A 20,533-nucleotide genomic window follows, 5' to 3' on the forward strand; every position below is an offset into this window, starting at 1 on the left:
GAAAAAAAACTCAGGGTCTCAGGGTAAAATGAAAAAAATGAAAAAAAAAATTAATTAAAATAAATTAAAAAAAAAAGGAAATCAGGTGATGCGTATGGTGGTCTCTGGCTGTTACATCTTGTAAGAGCATGGCTGCACAGAGGTCCGCACTTGGTTGTGCACTCCGATTAAGCAGCTACTGCTCTGCCCTCCAGCAGAACTGCACCACTAGGGATTCTGGGGGGGCGAAATGTAATGCAGTATCCACCAGCGGGGCCAGCAGCTGCAGCGCCAGTCAGCACAGGAGAGCACCGCCACTGATCGATACTGTTCCGTGTTGAGAACAGTGCACGTTGCCGGGCACTCTGCGCACACAGGCAAAAACTAGCCAGTGGGCTCAGACACGTTAACATGTAAGGATGTCAACAAATATAAACAAATCAAAATTTCCCCGCACGAGTTTCGTGCATTCAAGATATAGCACTGTGAGGGTCTCACAGCTCCACATTCACTTTTAACCTTCTCTCCAGAGACACTAGTCAGGGAACAGAGAGTGAGACAGCACTGAGGCATGCGTGGCAAAAGGCCTTGAAATCAGCAGGCCTTGGAGTGGGAATGGCCGGTAAGGAAACAAAGACAATCTGGACGGAAAAAGAAACTGGAGACATTTCTTTGTCTGTAGCTGCCTCCGTATGCAAGGCAGGTCTAACGCAGATCTAATCAACACACAGGCACCTGTGCACACGCCCGTAATAGTACGATTACAGTGAAAATGTGCCCGGCTCTTTTATTACATCGTTCTACATAAGCAGATTCTCTTTGGGATTTATTAGGTAAAATCTAACGGGGGGAGTGAAGCGGTGAGACGAGGGGAGCACAAACACAGACAGCGAGCTGAGATAATGCACGCCACATTAATGCTCCAGTTCACGCGCGGTTCGTACTTGGAAACACACCGACACAGGCTGCTCACAGAAGCGGCTATTCCCGACAAACAGACACAGCGCACTCGTACGCGCCCTTTCTTCCAACACGCACACTAATCCATAGTTCACTCAACAATGACTTGGCACTGTGCTCACTGAACTACAAAAAAAGTATATATGTATGTTTGTGTGGGTGTTTGGTTTTTTTTTTTGTGGGGGGGGGGGCTAAGTAATGCCCCAGCTGGGTTCCAGCAGAGTGCAGCATAACACACTCCTGTTTTTCTTCCTGACCCCCAAGACAAGGCTCAGCCAGGCACGCACAGTACCTCACAAAAGCCTTAACTCCTAATGACTGAGCTTGCCCTCCACACACACACACACACACACACACACACACACACACACACACGCTCTCTCCTCCAAAGTGCTTCTTCCCTCCCTGAAGTATGAACAAGGATCAAGAGAACAATAGGCTCCATTAGCCCACCCTTAGTTCCCTCCCTTTCTCAGGAGAGATATTTCCTTTAGTTGTGCAATTATTTTGAATGAATAATAACGACCCTGAGCATTCAAAATTATGTAACTTTGTCCGAGGGAAGAGATGGCGGCCCAAAGGCAGCGATGGTGACTGTTTGGATGCCACCGTGTGCGAGCCACTGCTCTTGGCTTGCACAGTGAGCAGAGCTGAGCAGGGTGAAGTTTAACTAAAAGTGCAAGAAACTCGTTTCACTTTGTTTTTTGTATATTTGATGAATTATGCACTTAAAAGTGCTCAAGATTCAAATGTGGCCGGCCCTAAATATTCACTACTAGAGTCGTTATGTAAGAATATTTATAAAGATGAAAGATCTGACAAACCTTATATCACCCCGAGCGCACACCATCCATGAAGGGCAGATTTCATTAAAAAATACAAAATGTAATTCATCAAGGCTACTGCTTTCTGCCTGACTCTCTGCTTGGGCCATGCCCTGCCGGCTAAATAAGCAGGGCTCGCATCACACAAGTGGAGAAACACCATCAAAAAAGTTCCACATCCTTTCAACTCTTCACCTCAGCATTTCTGACAAAAACAGCTCTCGAGTCTAACTCACTTATGAGGCATTTCAAAGCGCAACCACTTCAAACAAATAGGTTCATTGCCCCAGTGGGATTTTGTATAACTTGGACGGTTTTCAAAGACAATCCGGTTTTAATATGGCCACAACGCAGTGATGTCTGAGAATATCTCCTCTGTTTTCCACCATGTGGGCAGCACCTCAAGCCCAATGCCCGGCATGTGACCAGCAGGCCGAAGCGCCAGCGCCAGACTTAAACCATCACATGATTAACTTATGCTCAACTGGTCAGAGCTAATCTGTCATGATTGGCAGACACATTAAATAAAGAATCACATGCCGCCCCCATGCTGTACTAGTGTTGGCTAATCCCAAATTATTGATATTCGTATCAAACACTACGCTGGCTGGCTGTCAAATAGGACAGGGTCCAGGCTTTTAATCAGTATAGAGAATTTCCTCAAAGTGTTATTTGAAATACTGAGTACTATAGGAGCATGATGTAAAAAAAAAAAGAAAAAATGTAGTAAATGATTAAAAGTAAATAAATGATATTTACATTTGAAAGAAGAATTTCTGCCCCAAGTCTTAAATGTGGATAGAAAGGCTGAGTTGTTGAAATAATAATGTAGCTGCAGGCTGTCACCAGTAAGCACACACTTTCAGTTTGGATTTGTACTGGAATATTTGCACAGACCATGCCATCTAGCTCCAAAAGGACCAAAGAATGTGTGTGAGTACGAGTGAGTCTATTTTCGAGGGTAATCTGAAGATAAATACATGTCAACCACTTGAGTGCTACAGGCAACCATTTCCTTCCCAAGCAATTAAGCTTTTAATTTAATATCTTCCACAAATCGTGCTCAATAAAAAACACACATCAGGACGAGTGGCAGAGAAGAAGGAAGGTTAGAACGCTGTATAATATAAAATATGGCAAAAGTGGACTAGTTGGATTCAAGAGAACACTTGGACTTTGATAAGCGATACAAAACAAACACAGGAATGCACCCGCCAACATACAAAACAGAAAAATCCAATTTAGATGCGCTGGAAAGAAAAAAAACTCACATGCACACACAGTAAATACACAATTTCAAGACAGCCATCAAATGCTACCCCACTACAGGAAACTGATTTTCAATTAAGCCTTAGAACTGACACAGTAAACACGAATGTCTAGCTTCAGCGTGGGGCTTTGTGTGTCTGTGTGCACAGGCAATACACCAACATGTCGAGGTTCAGAGTCCAGTGACTACTGCTCTCCGGCTTAATGACCCAGTGAGATATAGACACTGCGGAGGGACTGGAGTGCGGCTAATGAACACATGATTGTTGTGACATTTCCGACTGGCCATTATCTGCGATTGGCCATAATTCACTGCTGCCGCTGATGACTTAATTCAGCCATCCCCAGAATTTAAAGACAGCATGGATCGTCACCTCCAAGATGGGTCGTCGGGGCTTAGCTCAGACCCGATACCCTCCTAATCCTCCTCCTTTTCTCTCCTGTGGTCCTTCCTCCTTCTCTCTCTCTCTCTCTCACACTCTCCTCCTCATTGTGCTCTCTCCGTTATTCTACTTCTGCACTGAATTGAAACAGACTGTAGCCTGCCACAGAGAATGTCAAATGGCTTCTAGTCCTCATTACAGTTTCCCAAGACGCCCCTTTCCACCAAAAAGCATTCATTTCTCATGAAGTTCCAGAGTGTTCACCCCTGTTGCTACCTACCAAATACAAAGGCACACAATACTGTCTTAGAGCAGAGTTATTTTTATCATCTCACATTTCCATATTCTTTTTTCCACATAGGCTCATTGCTCTACCGATTTGTTTATGAGTGATTTGCTAGCGCAGACGATTCATCACGTACAGCAACTAATAGTGCTATTACAAAGGAAATGCATTATTAATGTATCATCAAATGGCCTTTGATTCCACGGGATTGGCAGGGAAGGCTCAAAATAGACTACACGCGGCACTTTGGAGCGCGGTTAATAAAGAAAAAATATACGAGAGAATACTGGATGTGAAACTGATCAAAGAAATGCAGAAATAACTTGCAAGCTTGACAACAAATTGCAAACAGGAAATGCCACAAAGTGTGAGCTTTACGGGCTGCATGGTTTGACAGAATATTATTCCATACCGCAGAAAGCTGTGTGCATGTGTGTACACGCGCATGCATCAAACTGCAGTTGTGCACTGCCAGAAAGGAAGTCAAACCTTGCTCCCAGACAGATCCCCGGTTGGGCTGGGATCAAGGAACATGCTAATTGGTCTCACTGCACCAGTGTCTTCCCCCTGCTCCCCTATTCCTGCACACAAATGCGCACAAACACACATCCACACGTGCACAACAGCACTCATCTTTGTTCTGAGCTCAGCCCGAAACCCCTTTACATCAATCCTGGTCGTGCACCACCATCACACGATGGACTGAGTCTTAGAGGATTCAGTTTACCTGTCCTCAGGTGTGGGGGGTTAAAGTGGACGTAAGCTTCTCTTTAAATCTTCAAAGGGAGAAAGAGAACACACTATATCCCGATTCCCAGGGCTTGGATGTCAGCAGGTGTAATTGATACTGGTTGGCAGGTACGCACCGTGGCTCAATACTTTCATCCTCAATACTGTCATCAGCCACACTGGTTATCAGGGACAGCAACAGACGGTATGCACTTTCGGCAGTTACGTGTCAGAAACAACAGGCTTTCGGGGTCGATTATCTCCACCTTCAATCTGCCTTCGCAGCAGAGCGACACACATGCAACGACAGACATCGTCATCCTTCAGCCTGGAAAAACCGGCTCCAGCTGGAAATACAATGCTGCTCAAAAACTCCCCCCCGAAACCAATAAACAAGTGTGGCAAGTTTTACGTACAGGGGTAATAAACACGGCTCCCTCTGGAGACAAAGAGAAGGCACTGATGAGTTATACATGAGACTGAGGAGGTAAACTGATGCCTAGAGAACTGTTTTACCTGCACCTGCTCCTCAACTTTGTTATATATGATTCTTGTTGTACCCAACTTGGGGATGAGTCTTTGGTTCATTTCACATCAAAAACAACACTTGAGTAACCACTGTAGGTTCAGTGAACATGATATCTTTTCATGATATTTGCATGCACTTCATTAGGGGCACTGTTTCCCTTCCTATCAACAGACCCTCTTTCATTCGAGGCAAGTACTGTAACCCACACAGAGGAAGAGAAAAAGAAAAAAAAAGCCTGCTCTACTTTAGCCAGTCTCCCACATAAACCATCCACAGATGAGCAAGAGGAAAACAGAAGGACAGAGGAGATAAAAAGAGAAAAAAGGCAGGGAGGGGGGTGGAGGTGGTTTTGACAGAGGGCTAAGAAGAGGGAAGTGCGGGGCCACTTATGCGCCCTGCCACCCTGCATCACCAAGCAGCCGGTGATGGATGAATAGGAGCACATCCCAATAATAGGAACGACTTGGGAACCGAGCGGGAATCATTAGCTGAGCAACAGCAGGCTTTTGGGAAAATCATGAGGGTACATCTATGTGTCTAAATATATGTGTATATGTTAAATTCTATGTAGTTCTGCGTGGCTTCATTTGTCAAACTGCTCAGCAGCAAATCTACAGGGGATGGGCGCTAAATTTGTTTCTATTTCGAGGTAGCGGTGGATACCGATCCATAAACCATGGACTCGTGCTTCGTCAACACCGCTGTGCTCTTTTCTCAGCCTGGTCGTGACTCCTGATCAACAGTTATTCCAGCAAAGTTGGGACCACCCCGTTATTTGCTGGAGACAAAGCTGCTCGTATATTTGCATATTGTAGCAGTGGTGCTTGCTGTCGCACGGAGATAAAAACGGCCAATAAATCAGAGTAAACAAACAGATGGTACGAACAAACAGCGCGCCGTGAGAACAGAGGGGCTGGGATGGAAGAGAAAACACAGGTATCAAAGACCTGCAAAGATTGAAGCTCACACTGTTATAACTCTTATCTGCACACACTGATAGTTTTACTTGTTTTAGACCATAACTCTAACCAGTCACATTTTACTTTTATGCCAGCTATTTTGCAAAACACAGCCTTCTGTAAGTTTGTAGGATCAAAGTCTTCCTACTTTTAGGCAGCCATTGGTTTATACTTCATTCGTTTCAGTTAAATCATGAAAATCAATTTGTGGAGAGAAACCTAATTAATGCAAGAAAAAAAAACAAATTTACATCGTTTTTTTTTTCAGAATTTCCATGATTGCTAATTGTTTGTCTTTTGGCTTTGACAAGATACTGGATTGCCTGTTCTCAGGTGGCTGCGCCATGTGATGAATACACTACTTTGAAATTAAAATAAATAAATAAATAAATAAATAACCAAAGTGAAATAAATGAAAACCAATGATTGCCTGGAATGTAGAATAACAGCCTGAAAATGGCTAATATTCTATAAAGGCAGTCATTAGTTAGTAATGTGAACCCAAACATGAAAAAAATAATTCTATTGTCCTTTAAGTCTGATGTGACTGCGTGTTTGCTATTTGCTGGTTTCTTTTTTTTTTTTTTTTTTTGGGGTTGTGGTAACCCACATAATGATCATCTACCATAAGCAGCTACATGACAGCATCAGTGATGTAAAATTCCTGTAAGTCAGTGTGGTCTCACGGTCACATTCACAAGCTGCTATTCAATGGAAGTGTGAGTCACAGCAGAGCAGAGTAAGTCATCAAATGCATCACTGGAAAAACCGCAGCAGCTTTTAAGTCACAAACACACGCTGAGTGAGTCTGTGTGCGACAGAGATCCACTGGCTGAGCCCTCATCTTCTTCCTGCTGACAATTAGGTGGCAGGGGGAGAGAAAACGATGCCCAAGTATCAAATATCGCCATAAATTGGTGTTGGGCGCTTTCCTTTTTTTGTTTCTTTTTCTTTTCTGGCATCTGTGTTTTGGGAAATGTATTACTCTTGCATGTATATTTGCTGGTTAGATTTTGGATCTTTGGCTGTGCAGTGGGGGGAATGGGTGTCCTCCTTCAGCCAGAGCAAGACAAGCAGCATGATGAAATCAACAAAGCTGGTGTTTGCTGCAACTTAGTGAACAGACATAGGGAGACAATAGATACATTGTAAAAGCTAAGATCCTAAGAGGCTGAGGCGGAAAACAGAATCATCGAATCCCGTTATGACATGCTTAAGATAACAATTTTTACAGCCCAACTAAGCCTCAAAACTGACACTGCCGAGAGACTGTCTCATAATCAGGGTTTTCATCACTGTGCTACATCAAATCTATGCTGTGAAATAAATCAGCAAAAAACCGAAGAGATCTTTTTTTCTGCCCCATTTGAATACTAGAGAGGCAAAAACGTCATTTCACCGACACCAGTAAGTTATACTTCCATGCAAAGCAGGCACCAAACCCTTACATTGGCACTGAACACACATTGCGATGAAAGCAAGACAGACTGCATGTTTCATGACACGAGGATCTATTTCTTCTCACTCCCATATGTCCAGTCTGGGGCCATCTCGTGCTAAACTGCAGTGAGGGGTCATTCAGGTCAACGGACGGGTGGGTGGCTGTCGAGAAGAATCTGAACTTTATCCATCATTTGCGCATGTGTGTGTATGTGCATGTGCTGAGCACCCATGCCTTAGTCTGCACGTGTGTTTACTTCCTCAACCTAGCTGAGGCACCCACCAACAGAAGCATTGGATTAGTGCGAGCTGTGCTCCTCTGCCAGCTCCTGGGGAGCCCCCTGACGCAGGTGCTCTTAGGCAGCCTGGGCACGCAGGAATGCCATCCCCTAACGCCGCTACGAAGCCCTGGACCAGTCAAGAGGAAGTCTGATATCATGAAGGCAGGGCAAGCCTGGCAGTCGGCCCTCCCAACACTAGCTCCATTTTCCCAAGCCAAATTTTGAGACCATTCAATTCAAGATTTGCCGGTGCTTCAGCCAAGCTGAGCTGTTTTGCTCATCGTATCGGATCTCTAAAAAGGAATGAGATTCATCAGCTAGTCTTTACAATTAGTCTGTGGTGTAAAGACACTTAATTCTAACCCAAAAGGCCTGTTAACAAAAGGTCATTCTAAACAGTTTCAACACCCCTCAATTCTTTACATATGAGAGGGAGAAAACAGGTTATACATCTACATGAAAATAACACCAGTTGGACCACATTCCTCTTCACTGAGTGAATCATCCATAGATGTAAAAGTAAGCCCTATGAGTACAACCTCTTGAGAGTTTTTCTGGGGAGATGTTTCAGTGTGATAGCCTAAATGGAATCATAATAGGTTTAAGAGACCTCAAGGCCGCGTCGACTTGAAACCATTTTTCACTTACAGGACATGCGCCAGGGATATGATGAACGACTGGCAGCCAAATGATGGGCCTTGAATGACGCTTGATGAGGTTTCGTACTAAAGAAATGCAAACCAAACAAAAACACACACAAGCCAAAGACATCTGCAACTAAGGAACAGAAATTACAGAAAAGACAACTTTCAAAATAAAGATTATAGACCTAAAGGTTAAATAGGCTTTTTCTAAAGACTGAAAAAGTTCTTTTGATGTTGTGATTATATTTGTATATAATGACTCTCCACTGTACCATTGTTAAAATGTGGGCATTCTAGGACGTGGATCATACTCTAATGTTGCATCTTTTATAAACAGAACACAATGTAAGATAAAGACCTGAGATTTAAATGAAAAATGACTTGATGACAGAAGCAACTGTCTTCTGGAAGTAGAGGTTTTCACCGTCATCTCCTTGGAGAGAGAGTCGACATGGAAACAATGTGAAATGCGAAATGCGAAATTTGCCAGAGCAAGCACCTGTTGGTAACAATACACCGGTGGAACAAAGCAGCTCAACAAATCCGAAGTAACTGCATTCCACACATGATCACCATTCCCAGATAAACACTCAAGCCCTCCTGCGGGACGCGCACTGACAAGGTTGAAGCTATTTGTCAAGCAGATATCAGGGAATGTTACAAACCATTTTGGTTTCGACTTACAATGTAATAAATCTCGTAATGAAAAAAAAAAAACAAAAAAAAAAAAAACATCATCCGTACTGACACTTTAGAAACACGTTCTGCTGGAGTAACATGTTTTCCAGTGATTAGATGGTATGACTGAACTAATTGTTCTTACTGAAGCTGTTGCTGGAATGAACCATGGAAAGAAGACAGACAACAGCTGACGAAGGTACAGAGGTTTTTTTTCCCCCCACAGCCGCTCCTCAAGAGTTCAACGCATGCAGCAACGTATCATATCTTGAAGCTATTCAAACAATCTCTCCTGGCTGTTGTCAGGCAGGCTTAAATGACTAGTACTAGTGGATACTCCAGTGATTGCATCACTAGAGCATCAGGATTGCCGAGAGACACGTCCTTCTGCTTACTTTAAACAGTGAGTAATACGCGTGTGATCTCTTGAGTCAATTTGCTCGAAGACCTCAGAGAGTAGGCGACAGGCCGGCTGCTGCCAAAGCCTGGGGGCAAATTTGTCACAGTGTGTGTTTTGGCCTTTTAAAAAAAAAAAAACCAAGCCAAACACCTGATAACCAAACACACACTCACAAGTCCTGAGTTCTCATGTCAGGGGTAGAAATATTCTTCAAATTGTGCCCTGGGATTGGTTTATTAGCAGAGAATAAGAAAAAACGCCTTCATGAGCTGAATACTGAGAAGGCAGGCTGTCAAGACAGATACAATCAGTGGTTACTGTGAGCACACTAGCACCCTCTGCACAGGCAAAACATCATGAATAAGAGCTGCGAGTCAAACACACGGTAAGCAAGACGTCCTCCTGGTGCCCTCGACTTTTCATAAAGATCAGGCCCTTGGGTGCATGCAGCTGCTCCGGATGAGATTGGACCCGATCAATAACCTGTTAGGGAAGCTAAGGAGCAAAGCAAGCTAAATTGGCCGGGCTGAGATCCTGACATCCATGAATTCTAATGAGGACTCTCAGGGAACCTCATCTCCACAGAGCATGTGACATCTTAACATAGAGAGAGGAAGGAGAACACACGATGCATTAATAACAGGGTGAGAAAATGGCTGCCTCCCATGTCCCAAATCAGGACAAAATGCATCTTTATCTTCCATCTATGCAGCTATTTGTCCTAAGATGATGGCATCGAGTTTGTCTGTCTAAACAGCTTCAACCAACCTTGCTGTCCCGTCATTACTGATGATGGAACCTCCATTTAGCCAGTAATAACATCTCTAGCTTAACCTGATCATAAATCAAACATACTGAACATATGGTAGCAGGATTTTCATTTTATTTTTCAAAAGGACAAAAGGAAGATATAAAAACGAGGAAGTTTCAGTGGTCAGTCATGAAATACTCTTACTCCCCTCACCGCTTTCATGCAGGGGTTTGGCAGAAACACAAGCAGTGCTGCAGCTCTGAGAGCAGATGGGGCCACAGCAGCAGCTGGCTGAGTATGCGGTTACTGTGAGGGTGTGTTAGGAGGGTGGTGGGCTTAATATCCGTTTGATATGAGATGTTGTCACGGGCACGAGCAAAATGGGCCGAAATCAATTCTTTGAGGTGGAGTACCATAACTAAACAGCTGAGTGGGCTGTGCTGGCAGAATGCGTTTTGACGAGGGCCCATCGGCACGGGCACAGGACCAAAGTCTGAGGCACCACAGTCAACCAGGAGACTGAACTCTAGGACCGAGTCTTCTCAACTGATTTATTACACAGAGTCTAAAGCGAGATGCCTACTGGAGGAGCCGAGGTACGCACAAGTCCACACTACACGGACAGGCAATCTGTCTCAGTCTTATCATTACCCTCCCAAATAAACTCCCGTGATCTATGGGAGAAGGAATCGAAGAAAACAGCATCCACCCCTACATCCTCCTTCAGTGTCACAGAGAAGAGATATACCAAGGAATACTAGCAAAATTACTAAAAAGATATTCTGGCAGCTTTCAAAAGCAGGCAGAAGGAAACATGCTGCCTTTCTCTGTGATTGTGTTTGGCCTCAAAACGCAACCAGACATGCAAACCAATTCAGATGTGCCTTAATTTTCATTATCATGCATGCTTGCACACACATATGCAGTCAGCTCACACGGACTGGTTACATGCAGACATGATTGGAAATACTGACTGTGCGGTAAGTCTGAAACAGTAAGTTTTGGCTTGATGAACAGTAGGCAGAATCATTTCAGACAGTCACAACAGAGAGTCAATACTATCATCACGACTAATGGTAAGAATCCTTTTCACCCCTGAGATTATTATTGCTCTTTCTCAATTTTTGTTCTATCTCTCCAATCCTCTGTTTTTTTCCTCCTGCTATTCTTGCTCCCTCTCACTCTTTCCTCTCCTCCCTCTTTGACCCCATTTTCTTTTCTCTAAACCTGTTCATCATTTATTTTTTTTTCCTCCCCGTTTAAATCCAATACATCCTTCAAAAGAGAATCCTTCTCCGGGAAATTTCTGAGACAGCGATGTGCCAGCTGCCTCTTCTCTCGGTTCCCATTATTGCCTCTGCAGCAACACAACGGGGACGTTTCATACAGACCAGGCCAAAAACACAAAGTCCCCGAAAAGGCTCTCCACAGAGGGCTGTGAGTGTGCATCTGGAGAAAATTTGGTTTAATCAGCTATCAGATAATCTGTCCCCTAGATCCCTCTATCCACATGTGCAACTGCGTATTGATTCATAACAGTCCAGTTCCATCACTCTATTTCTATTTCCCATGTCAGCACAGAGGAGACAATTTCAAAGTTTATAGGCCAAACTGTTCTCAAACACGTCAGGGTCAGGTGGTGGTGCATGTGTGCTAAAAGCACACCATCTTTGCAGGGCTTGTTGTGTGATAGCGGCTCACTCCGGCCCAGCCACCTCCCGCTGTTTGTCTTAGGCTGAGGGAACAAACATTCCTTATCAGGAAGTCAGTGTCAGTGCTGCAAAGCAATGAGAATGTTAATGGACGACATGAGGGGGAAAAAAAAAAAAAAAAAAAAACTGTGTTTGGATAACAGTTACCAAAACAACTGCATTACCAACGCTGTGCCAGTCACTGATTTACGTTCCCAAGTTTAACGTGGGTTAATGAAACTGCCGGAGCATTTATTCTGACTTAACTTGGTACACAGTGTAGGGATGATAATCATTGGTTGTATTCCTTTTAGTGGAAATAATAAACTCCACCCTGCAAAAAAAAAAAAAAAAAAAGTCTAATGTTTAGGGTTTTGTTTTGAAAATGATTGAGAAAGTTCGCTGGTGCACAGACTGAAGTACATTTTTACTTTCTCTCAATTTTCTCTTCACTATCTTTCATTAGCGGAGGCGACGTTACAAAAACATCTTTTTTTCCCTCTAACCGTGGTGATCATTGTCCTTTTGGGGGCAAGGTAAAATCACAGTGAAAAAGCAAACAGCGTCTATTTTTCAGTAAAAATGGGCGAAGCACAAAAAGGAAGAGCTGTATTCATATAGCGCCGCATTGGAGGTTATCATTCCTAATGACTTAGGAGGTGCCGGGCTCTGGTCTCTGTTATGTATATACACTGTCTAGTAGCTGACCTCATCTTATCTCAAAAGGGATAAACAGATGCAGGGATGGCTTGCTGTTGGAGAGAGACCAATTAGGAGTCAAGTTGAGGAAAGGAGGGCAAAAGCCTCTGAGGAAGTGCGTGTGTGTGTCTCCAAGTTGCTGCTGGTGGCAGCAACTTGGAGACACTGCTGTTGCTGAGATCACAAGACGACTGCTCAGTGAGTAAAGAGAGGCGGTCTTTGTGAATCAGCACGCGCTCATCCCCACTGCTTTTAGGCAAGCCTGCCAAATCATGGTGCCTACCAGTGAGAGGCATGGCTCATATGAAAATGCTATCTTTGCTGCTGGCCTGTTCATTACCGCAATGCGGCTCCATGGGCAGCATTAGCAAGGTAGAATGAAGAAGGATGCACATGTCACTAAACATCTGGGGGAGATCTGGCGTGCTCTGCCATTCGCTGATGGTTCCAAGACTGTAAAAATGATGCGGGAATCCCTAAATGAGCGTTCATAGTGGGCAAACCTTCATCCTTCCTCCTCCTCCATCAATCATTTTCTTTCCTCTTCGCTGGGGCCACTTGCACTGCCGGAAAAAGGAGGAAATAAATTCAAGACAGGGGGAGGCAGAAGTGTAAACGCTGTTAGACAGAGGGGAGTGGACTGGGAGAATGGGAGGGTTATGAGTTGCAGAAGGAGAGGGCCGCTCCAGGAAGGGATGAGAAAAAAAAAAAAAGAAAAAAAAAAAAAAGAGTAGAAGAGGCATGTTTTGGTATTCAGAGCAGCCGCTGCCGTCTGGGGCTTCAATATGCCCATCCGCTTGCACCGTCATCCCTCACCGCTGACGGGCTGGCAGAGCAGAGGGCGGAGAAGTGTGACAGGTTTGGGGAATGAGCCGGGAGAGCAGCCAGTGGGAGGGGATGATGGGTGGATGTCACATCAGGTGTACAGCTGCGATACGCATACACTTAAACAGGCACACGCTTGCACAGAAAACAGGATGCAGCACAGAGAGCACAGGGGAGACGGGGGCCAGCACAGCTCCATTTTGACTTGAAATACTGGACGGCCTCCATGTTTAGAGCTGCAGGAGGAGCATGAGGTGAGAGGAGGAACAGGATTCTAGATTATTTTGCAAGCCAGGACTAAGCGTCTCAGAGTTGCAGTGGTCTGACTGACGCGGTCTCTCAAAGTGTACAGAGAAATGACTGTACTCTGGTATCGAAGTTGTCTGATTAAAGTAAAATGTTCACCTTCTTCACAAGGTAAATTCTGAGACAAACCTGGGCTTAACTCTAGATGCAGATCTGACAAAGGCAGTGAGAGGAGCAGAAGTTACATTTATCGTGGGGAGAAGGAGCCACAGAGCCAGAGGGATCCCGACAGCTCTTCTCAGCTGGTTTAGAGCAGCTTAGTCTCTAGAAACCCTGCCTGCACTGTGGGGGGAACCTAATTAACACAGGCTGTGCACTTATTGCTCCGCTGCGCTACTGATGGCAAACGTATGAAGAGTGAACCTCAAAATGACGCCATCAGTGAGACCGAAAGAAAAGAGACTGAGATTGTCCATTTTGGAGAGGAAAGAGTGGCAAATTACCGCATGATGTCAAGGTTGGTCGGTTAAGGATTTGGTGCCTTTCTTTGTCACACATTATAGTAAACTGAAAAAACAGGACATCTGAAGACGTCATCTTGGGCCGTAGGAAAACACATGCAGTTTAAAAAAAAAAAAACATTTTCTGACATTTTGTAAACAAAAAAAAATCCGTTAGTTGAGAAAATAATACACAGATTTTTAGACAATGGAAATAATCGTTCATTTAAGCCCTAAACACAAGACAGATTTTGAATACAGGGTGCGACTCTCAACTTCTTCAACTGCTCGTACCAACCGCATGCGTAAACCACAACCGAACGCAACAAGTTCAGGCACACGCTCAGGTGGTTGTCGAGGGAGATTACGGGAAAATGTAATGTAATGTAAATTACCAGACGCCACGGAGACTGCGAATGTAGGCCCATCAAGAAGGGAAATTAAAACACTTCATCGTAAGGTAACTCCTGGGAGGCGCCGAACATCGCAGGTAGGTGATGTATGACAGCGTAAGAGGACCCCAGAAGGGGAGGGGAGCCCTTTACGTTTATCTCTGTTGAAGAAACTCTAACAGGTTGAATAAAGAACCCACTGCAATTCTCTCACACTAAATAATTCAAGATTATTGTGACCAGGGTTCTTTGTGGCATCTTTTGTCTTCAGGATCCTTTTCTAGTCTCTTTAGTAAAAAAGGACTGCATGCTTGAAAAACAGAGTCCATTGGACCCTAAACAACTAAAAACTGCCTGTGAATTCTTCATAATTTAGTGTGCCTATCAAAATAAAAGCCCCCAATTGACACATCTCGGGTACTCTTACCTTAAAAGGGCGGATTAAAAAAAACTCAAAGCAGCTCATTTTTATCGTCTCTCCTTGGGGATTAAGTGGAGTGAGATTGTATGAAATTAGACATTGTTGCAGTTCATTTCTCACGGGAAACTGCGGGTTTAGCTATTAAGTGCTGTGTGCCTGCTTTACATTCAAAATAAGAAAGCCCCTCTGTAACCAGAAGAGTCCTGGGGGATTCTCAGGACTCTTAACTGAACCCCATTCATCTCTTAAATAAAAAAATAATAAAATTAAATTAAAAAAACAAAAAAAAAAACATTTTCTGACATTTTGTAAACAAAAAAAAATCCGTTAGTTGAGAAAATAATACACAGATTTTTAGACAATGGAAATAATCGTTAATTTAAGCCCTAAACACAAGACAGATTTTGAATACAGGGTGCGACTCTCAACTTCTTCAACTGCTCGTACCAACGCATGCGTAAACCACAACCGGACGCAACAAGTTCAGGCACACGCTCAGGTGGTTGTCGAGGAGATTACGGAAAATGTAATGTAATGTAAATTACCAGACGCCACGGAGACTGCGAATGTAGGCCCATCAAGAAGGGAAATTAAAACACTTCATCGTAAGGTAACTCCTGGGAGGCGCCGAACATCGCAGGTAGGTGATGTATGACAGCGTAAGAGGACCCCAGAAGGGGAGGGGAGCCCTTTACGTTTATCTCTGTTGAAGAAACTCTAACAGGTTGAATAAAGAACCCACTGCAATTCTCTCACACTAAATAATTCAAGATTATTGTGACCAGGGTTCTTTGTGGCATCTTTTGTCTTCAGGATCCTTTTCTAGTCTCTTTAGTAAAAAATGACTGCATGCTTGAAAAACAGAGTCCATTGGACCCTAAACAACTAAAAACTGCCTGTGAATTCTTCATAATTTAGTGTGCCTATCAAAATAAAAGCCCCCAATTGACACATCTCGGGTACTCTTACCTTAAAAGGGCGGATTAAAAAAAACTCAAAGCAGCTCATTTTTATCGTCTCTCCTTGGGTATTAAGTGGAGTGAGATTGTATGAAATTAGACATTGTTGCAGTTCATTTCTCACGGGAAACTGCGGGTTTAGCTATTAAGTGCTGTGTGCCTGCTTTACATTCAAAATAAGAAAGCCCCTCTGTAACCAGAAGAGTCCTGGGGGATTCTCAGGACTCTTAACTGAACCCCATTCATCTCTTAAATAAAAAAATAATAAAATAAAATTAAAAAAAAAAAAAACAAGAAATTACTGAATATTCCCCAAGATTTTACACAGCATCATAACATCATCACTGCCTTATTTTTAATAAATATTGGCATTATTGAAAATTTGTGTTAACAATGATTTATTATGTTCCAAGTCGATAATGTCATGTTGCTGCTTTAGCTCATATTGCGGCGCATTAAAGTGCATTTACCATCAGAACGTATGATCCATTATTTTTTTTAAAGTAATTTATTATATCAGTCTACAGGGAAGAGCAGATTTAACACCACAGTAAACAAGCTGACCTGTGATAAGTGTTTCCTCCCATCTAGACTTTGCCTTCAGAAATGTATTATTATACTGCATACTGATGTAATCTCTGGGGCAGGAATGTTAAATCTGAACCTTGGTCATCTCAGTATTATTATGATTATCTATCTTTCAGACTTTCAACGAGGAGGAGGAAACCCTTTGAAAACCTGTGTTCCAGTCACCACTACAGGCCTGATTTGTGAATCAAGGGGGTGCTCTGAGACCTGAGACTTGAATGGTCCTTCCATTAAGCTCCACGAGGCAAAAAACAAGCAGATCTAATACTGTTTACAGCATGAATCAATGAACTGCCCACTCACTCACAAGTCTCCAAGCAGCAAGCGGTATCTTCAATCACGACGCCTCTATTCTAAATTGTCCCCTCAAGGTTACTGTCTATTGCCTTGCTCTTCTCGCAAAATGGGAGCTGCGTCCTGAGAGCACCGGCCGGTCTGGAGCCAGAAGACCACTCGAGACAGCGTCTGTTCTCTGTCCGACTGTGCGGGGGGGAATGTCAAGAGGTCTCAGCTGTAGTAAAGGTGCAAAATGATATTTGGTTTAGAAGCTGCAGGTGTGACTGTCACGGCAGGTGGGTAAAATTCTGAAGAAATGCTGCAAATCTTTAAATATTTGTTAGGTTTACTCATAGGGAGATATGGCTGGTGGAGAAAAAAAAAAGAAGGAAATATAGAGTATACTGGTGATAGAAGGGGTTTAGGAGGATAGGGTATCAAGGCAAAGGGAGAATCAGAGCGAAATTTGGAATAATGTAGTGAAGGAGAGAAAATACCAGAGACGAGGAGGAATGGCAAGATGTGATGATAAGGCTTAATCGGCTGAAGGGAGAAGATAAAGTAAAGACAAACTGGGCAGTGAGGAAAGAAGGGAAACATTTCCAACCGGGGGGCAATCTGAAATGATGGAAGTGCTTTTCCTATCGGGCCAATGTTGTGCGAACACAAGCTACACGGGCAACACTGCGCTGTGACAAGTCTACAGAATTTGTTTTTGGAAACAGACGCAAAAATCTTGTCTTTTTAAGATTCACCTGCAATTGACCCAAAACTCCACTACTCTGTCCCAGCATTTATCCTCCCAACTCCCAACTCGGCAGTATCAGGAGAATACAAGGTTACATCCACAGCAGTCGGCTAACATCCGATCCGCCCATCAGCCACCTCATCTTGGCACGGAGCAGCCATCAATGATGGATGAAGCATGAATTGATCATGAGAGAGGGGACGAAGATTACAAACACACAGTGAGGCCCCCGAGAGGAGCCTGCGGTACGCAGCCTGCACACGACGAAGGTGTAGCTCGTGCATCACTTAACATACAGCTGACGTTACGTAACACAAGGTCAAGGGAAAATGTTTGAAGGTTGGAGGCATTTCGAGTGTTGTGGAGCCAACGCCATGCACCTTTACCATGGTTGATTCCAACGTCCAAACACGAGCAAAAAACACTAGATCACATTTCCCACAAAGCCTCTGTTTTATTCCTACGAAAAGTTTGGTTTCATGCGACGCATTAAACTGGATCACGGCTCATTGCGTTGAACGCTCATGCTAAAAATAAATCCTAATAACACAACCCTAGTCGACAGGAGAACCTAATGTTCAAGGAGAAAGGCCGCCACAAAGCAAAGATGACCGACAGTCAACGTGTCGCCAAGCTAGCACAGCAGCCTGGGGATTTAAGGATATGGGCCTAATTGATCCAATTAGACTTGGACTCAGTTCAGTGCTGCACACAGACTGACACTGTCTAAACTGGCAAGGGAAACCATTGTCAAAGCCATGCTAAGTGTTTGCAAAGTGCCACACTCAGCAGTGCCTCTGTCAAATTCGTCCATCCACACAAACGTAAACACACACACACACACACACACACACACAAACACACCCTCTCTGTCCCACACGACTGGTAGAGTTCAACTGCTGGTATGTTTTGGCACATTCTACACATTCACTTGGCCTGTCTGAGGGCCACGAGGAAGTGCAAACTAACTGCCCGTAAATCAGGTAACAACAGACACATAGTCCCGATCAATAAGCTTTTAGCTGAGTTTACAGACAGAGAATTACCGACGGACTTTAAAGCGTGCGTGTGCACCTTCGTGCGTACCTACGTACGTACGTGTGATGACTACGTGATCGTGTTACTGTAAACACGCAGCCCACATCTGGGCAGTGTGAGCAAGCGCGCTTAGACACAGCGTGTCCCTCGCTCATGATGTTTGGCGGGATTGTGCTGCAGCAAAAGGCAGTGGTAGAAAAACTGGATGTCTCCGCACCAATGAAAAGGAGGCGTGCAGATAGTTGAGATATGCTTAAACCGGAGGAACATTTAAAAAAAACAACAAAAAACACCAATCGACCCATGGACTTGCTTCCAAATACACACTGCCCTGCATGGACGAACGGGGGCTCAGCTGTGAGGCTGTGCCCCCACGTTCCTCTCAAATACTCCCGGCACTAGTCCGACCAGCTCTGTGAGCTTCTCGATCGGCAGGTCACTCCTGCTGCGACGAGCACTTTAGAGGCATTTCGCACACGGAGTAGGGTTTGGGGGCGGGTGGGGGTGCGCGCACACACCTGGTTTCACGGTCTTCAGGCGGATGGGCTCCCGAAAGTGGCGGATGACGGCCAGTGTGTCTCGGTTGGTGAGTCCGCTCACCGGAGTGCCGTTCACCTCCAGCAGCACGTCCCCGCTGCTGGGCGACCTCCCGGCGTGGCAAACCAGCGCGTCCGAAACTATGTGTCCGAGGTACGGGAACTCTCCCAGCTCGGCGCCGCCTCGCACCTCAACTACCGTGACCAACTCCCCGGTACCCCCCCACGACACGGTGGACTCCTGCACTTTGGTGGACCAGTGCTTCTTCTTCTTCAGTGTCTTGGACATTGTGGGTAGCTCTTGTAAACCTGAAAGCGAGTCCAAGTACGACTGTCCTTCGGCGCGAGACCCGCTTCTGATCCTAAGACGCAATGACGCACGGAAAAATCATTGCAGATTACAGAAGTTGGGGCTGCTTTCCTCTGTTGTATTCCATTCCAGGGGGAACAAGTCTCTCTTTTTTCTTTTTCTTTTTCAGATCAAACTCCCTCCGCTGACGATCTCTCCCTCCACTGAATTACTCGAGCATCACCTGTCTGCCACCGGGATGCGAGACCGGCTGCGTCAGTGTCGCATTGGGGCGGAAAGTGCGGGATCCGATGCCGGGGCGTCTCGAATCCCACACCCCCAACTGCGAAGCTATGTGCACGGCAGAGAAAAACAGAAAACAGCAGCTTCCCCCGAGCCGTTAAGTTTCGATACTACAAAGCCGCAGGGACCCTGCGAGCGCCGCAGTTTGGTGCGCACCGGGGGCTGTCAGTTCCAAAAGCGTGGAGTAAAATATATTCCACTTTAGACTTCAAAAAAAAAAAAAAAAAATGGCAGCCAAATATATAACACTGCCCAGGAACGAGTTTCAACAAATACTGGACAAGTTCAAAAACCCGATTTCCGAAAGGATTGATCAGCTGTGTGTAAGTCCCCGCTCCGTGGCAGGTCTTCATCCGAGCCCACTGGAGAGGTAACTTTACTCTGCGCACCTGTCCTCCGCTCCCGCCCTCCTCCGCGGTGACATCAGCGAGGCAGCCCTTGGAAACGGGGAAACATACCTGACCCTCCTCGGAACCGGGCGCCTAGCCGATCCTTTCGAAACCCGGGAACCCGCTGCTCCTCGCTCTCGGTTGCGCGCCCTGCGCTCCCCGCTGCTTCTCCGCAGGCACGGTGGGGATTTTCTTCCCACTGGAAACTACGCAGCAGCGTGCAACAGACATGATCCGATTAGGCTCCTCTCCATAACTTTTTTTTTTTTTTTTTTTTTTTTTTTAAATCTTTTTCCGTGTTCCTTTCCTGAGTGCAGGGGATTCTGGCCAATCAGAGATTGGGGGACGGTCCTAAGGCCTCTCAATCGAACCAATGGTGAACGGCGAGGGGCGGGTCTCCGGTGCTTGGGAAGCGCTAGATTTTGTGTCCACGGCGTGTTTAGGAAGGCGGAGCTCCCCGCACTGGGACGCATATTTTTTCGCGTGGAAATGCCCTGTTGTTGAATGGGCACAGCCGACCT

General features: G+C 44.9%; 1 protein-coding gene across 1 annotated transcript in view; it reads right to left on the reverse strand.

Moving 5' to 3' along the window:
- magi3a (membrane associated guanylate kinase, WW and PDZ domain containing 3a) overlaps window positions 1-19,812 on the reverse strand; it is a 106,240-nt gene extending 86,428 nt beyond the window's left edge. The window contains exon 1 of the mRNA XM_040152933.1: window positions 19,014-19,812. Within this exon, the coding sequence (XP_040008867.1) occupies window positions 19,014-19,320 (307 nt within the window). The 5' untranslated portion in view covers window positions 19,321-19,812. The remainder of the gene's footprint in view (window positions 1-19,013) is intronic.
- Between the last annotated feature and the right edge of the window lie 721 nt (window positions 19,813-20,533).

The sequence above is a fragment of the Xiphias gladius genome, chromosome 18, assembly GCF_016859285.1.
Source record: "Xiphias gladius isolate SHS-SW01 ecotype Sanya breed wild chromosome 18, ASM1685928v1, whole genome shotgun sequence".
NCBI lineage: Eukaryota > Metazoa > Chordata > Actinopteri > Istiophoriformes > Xiphiidae > Xiphias > Xiphias gladius.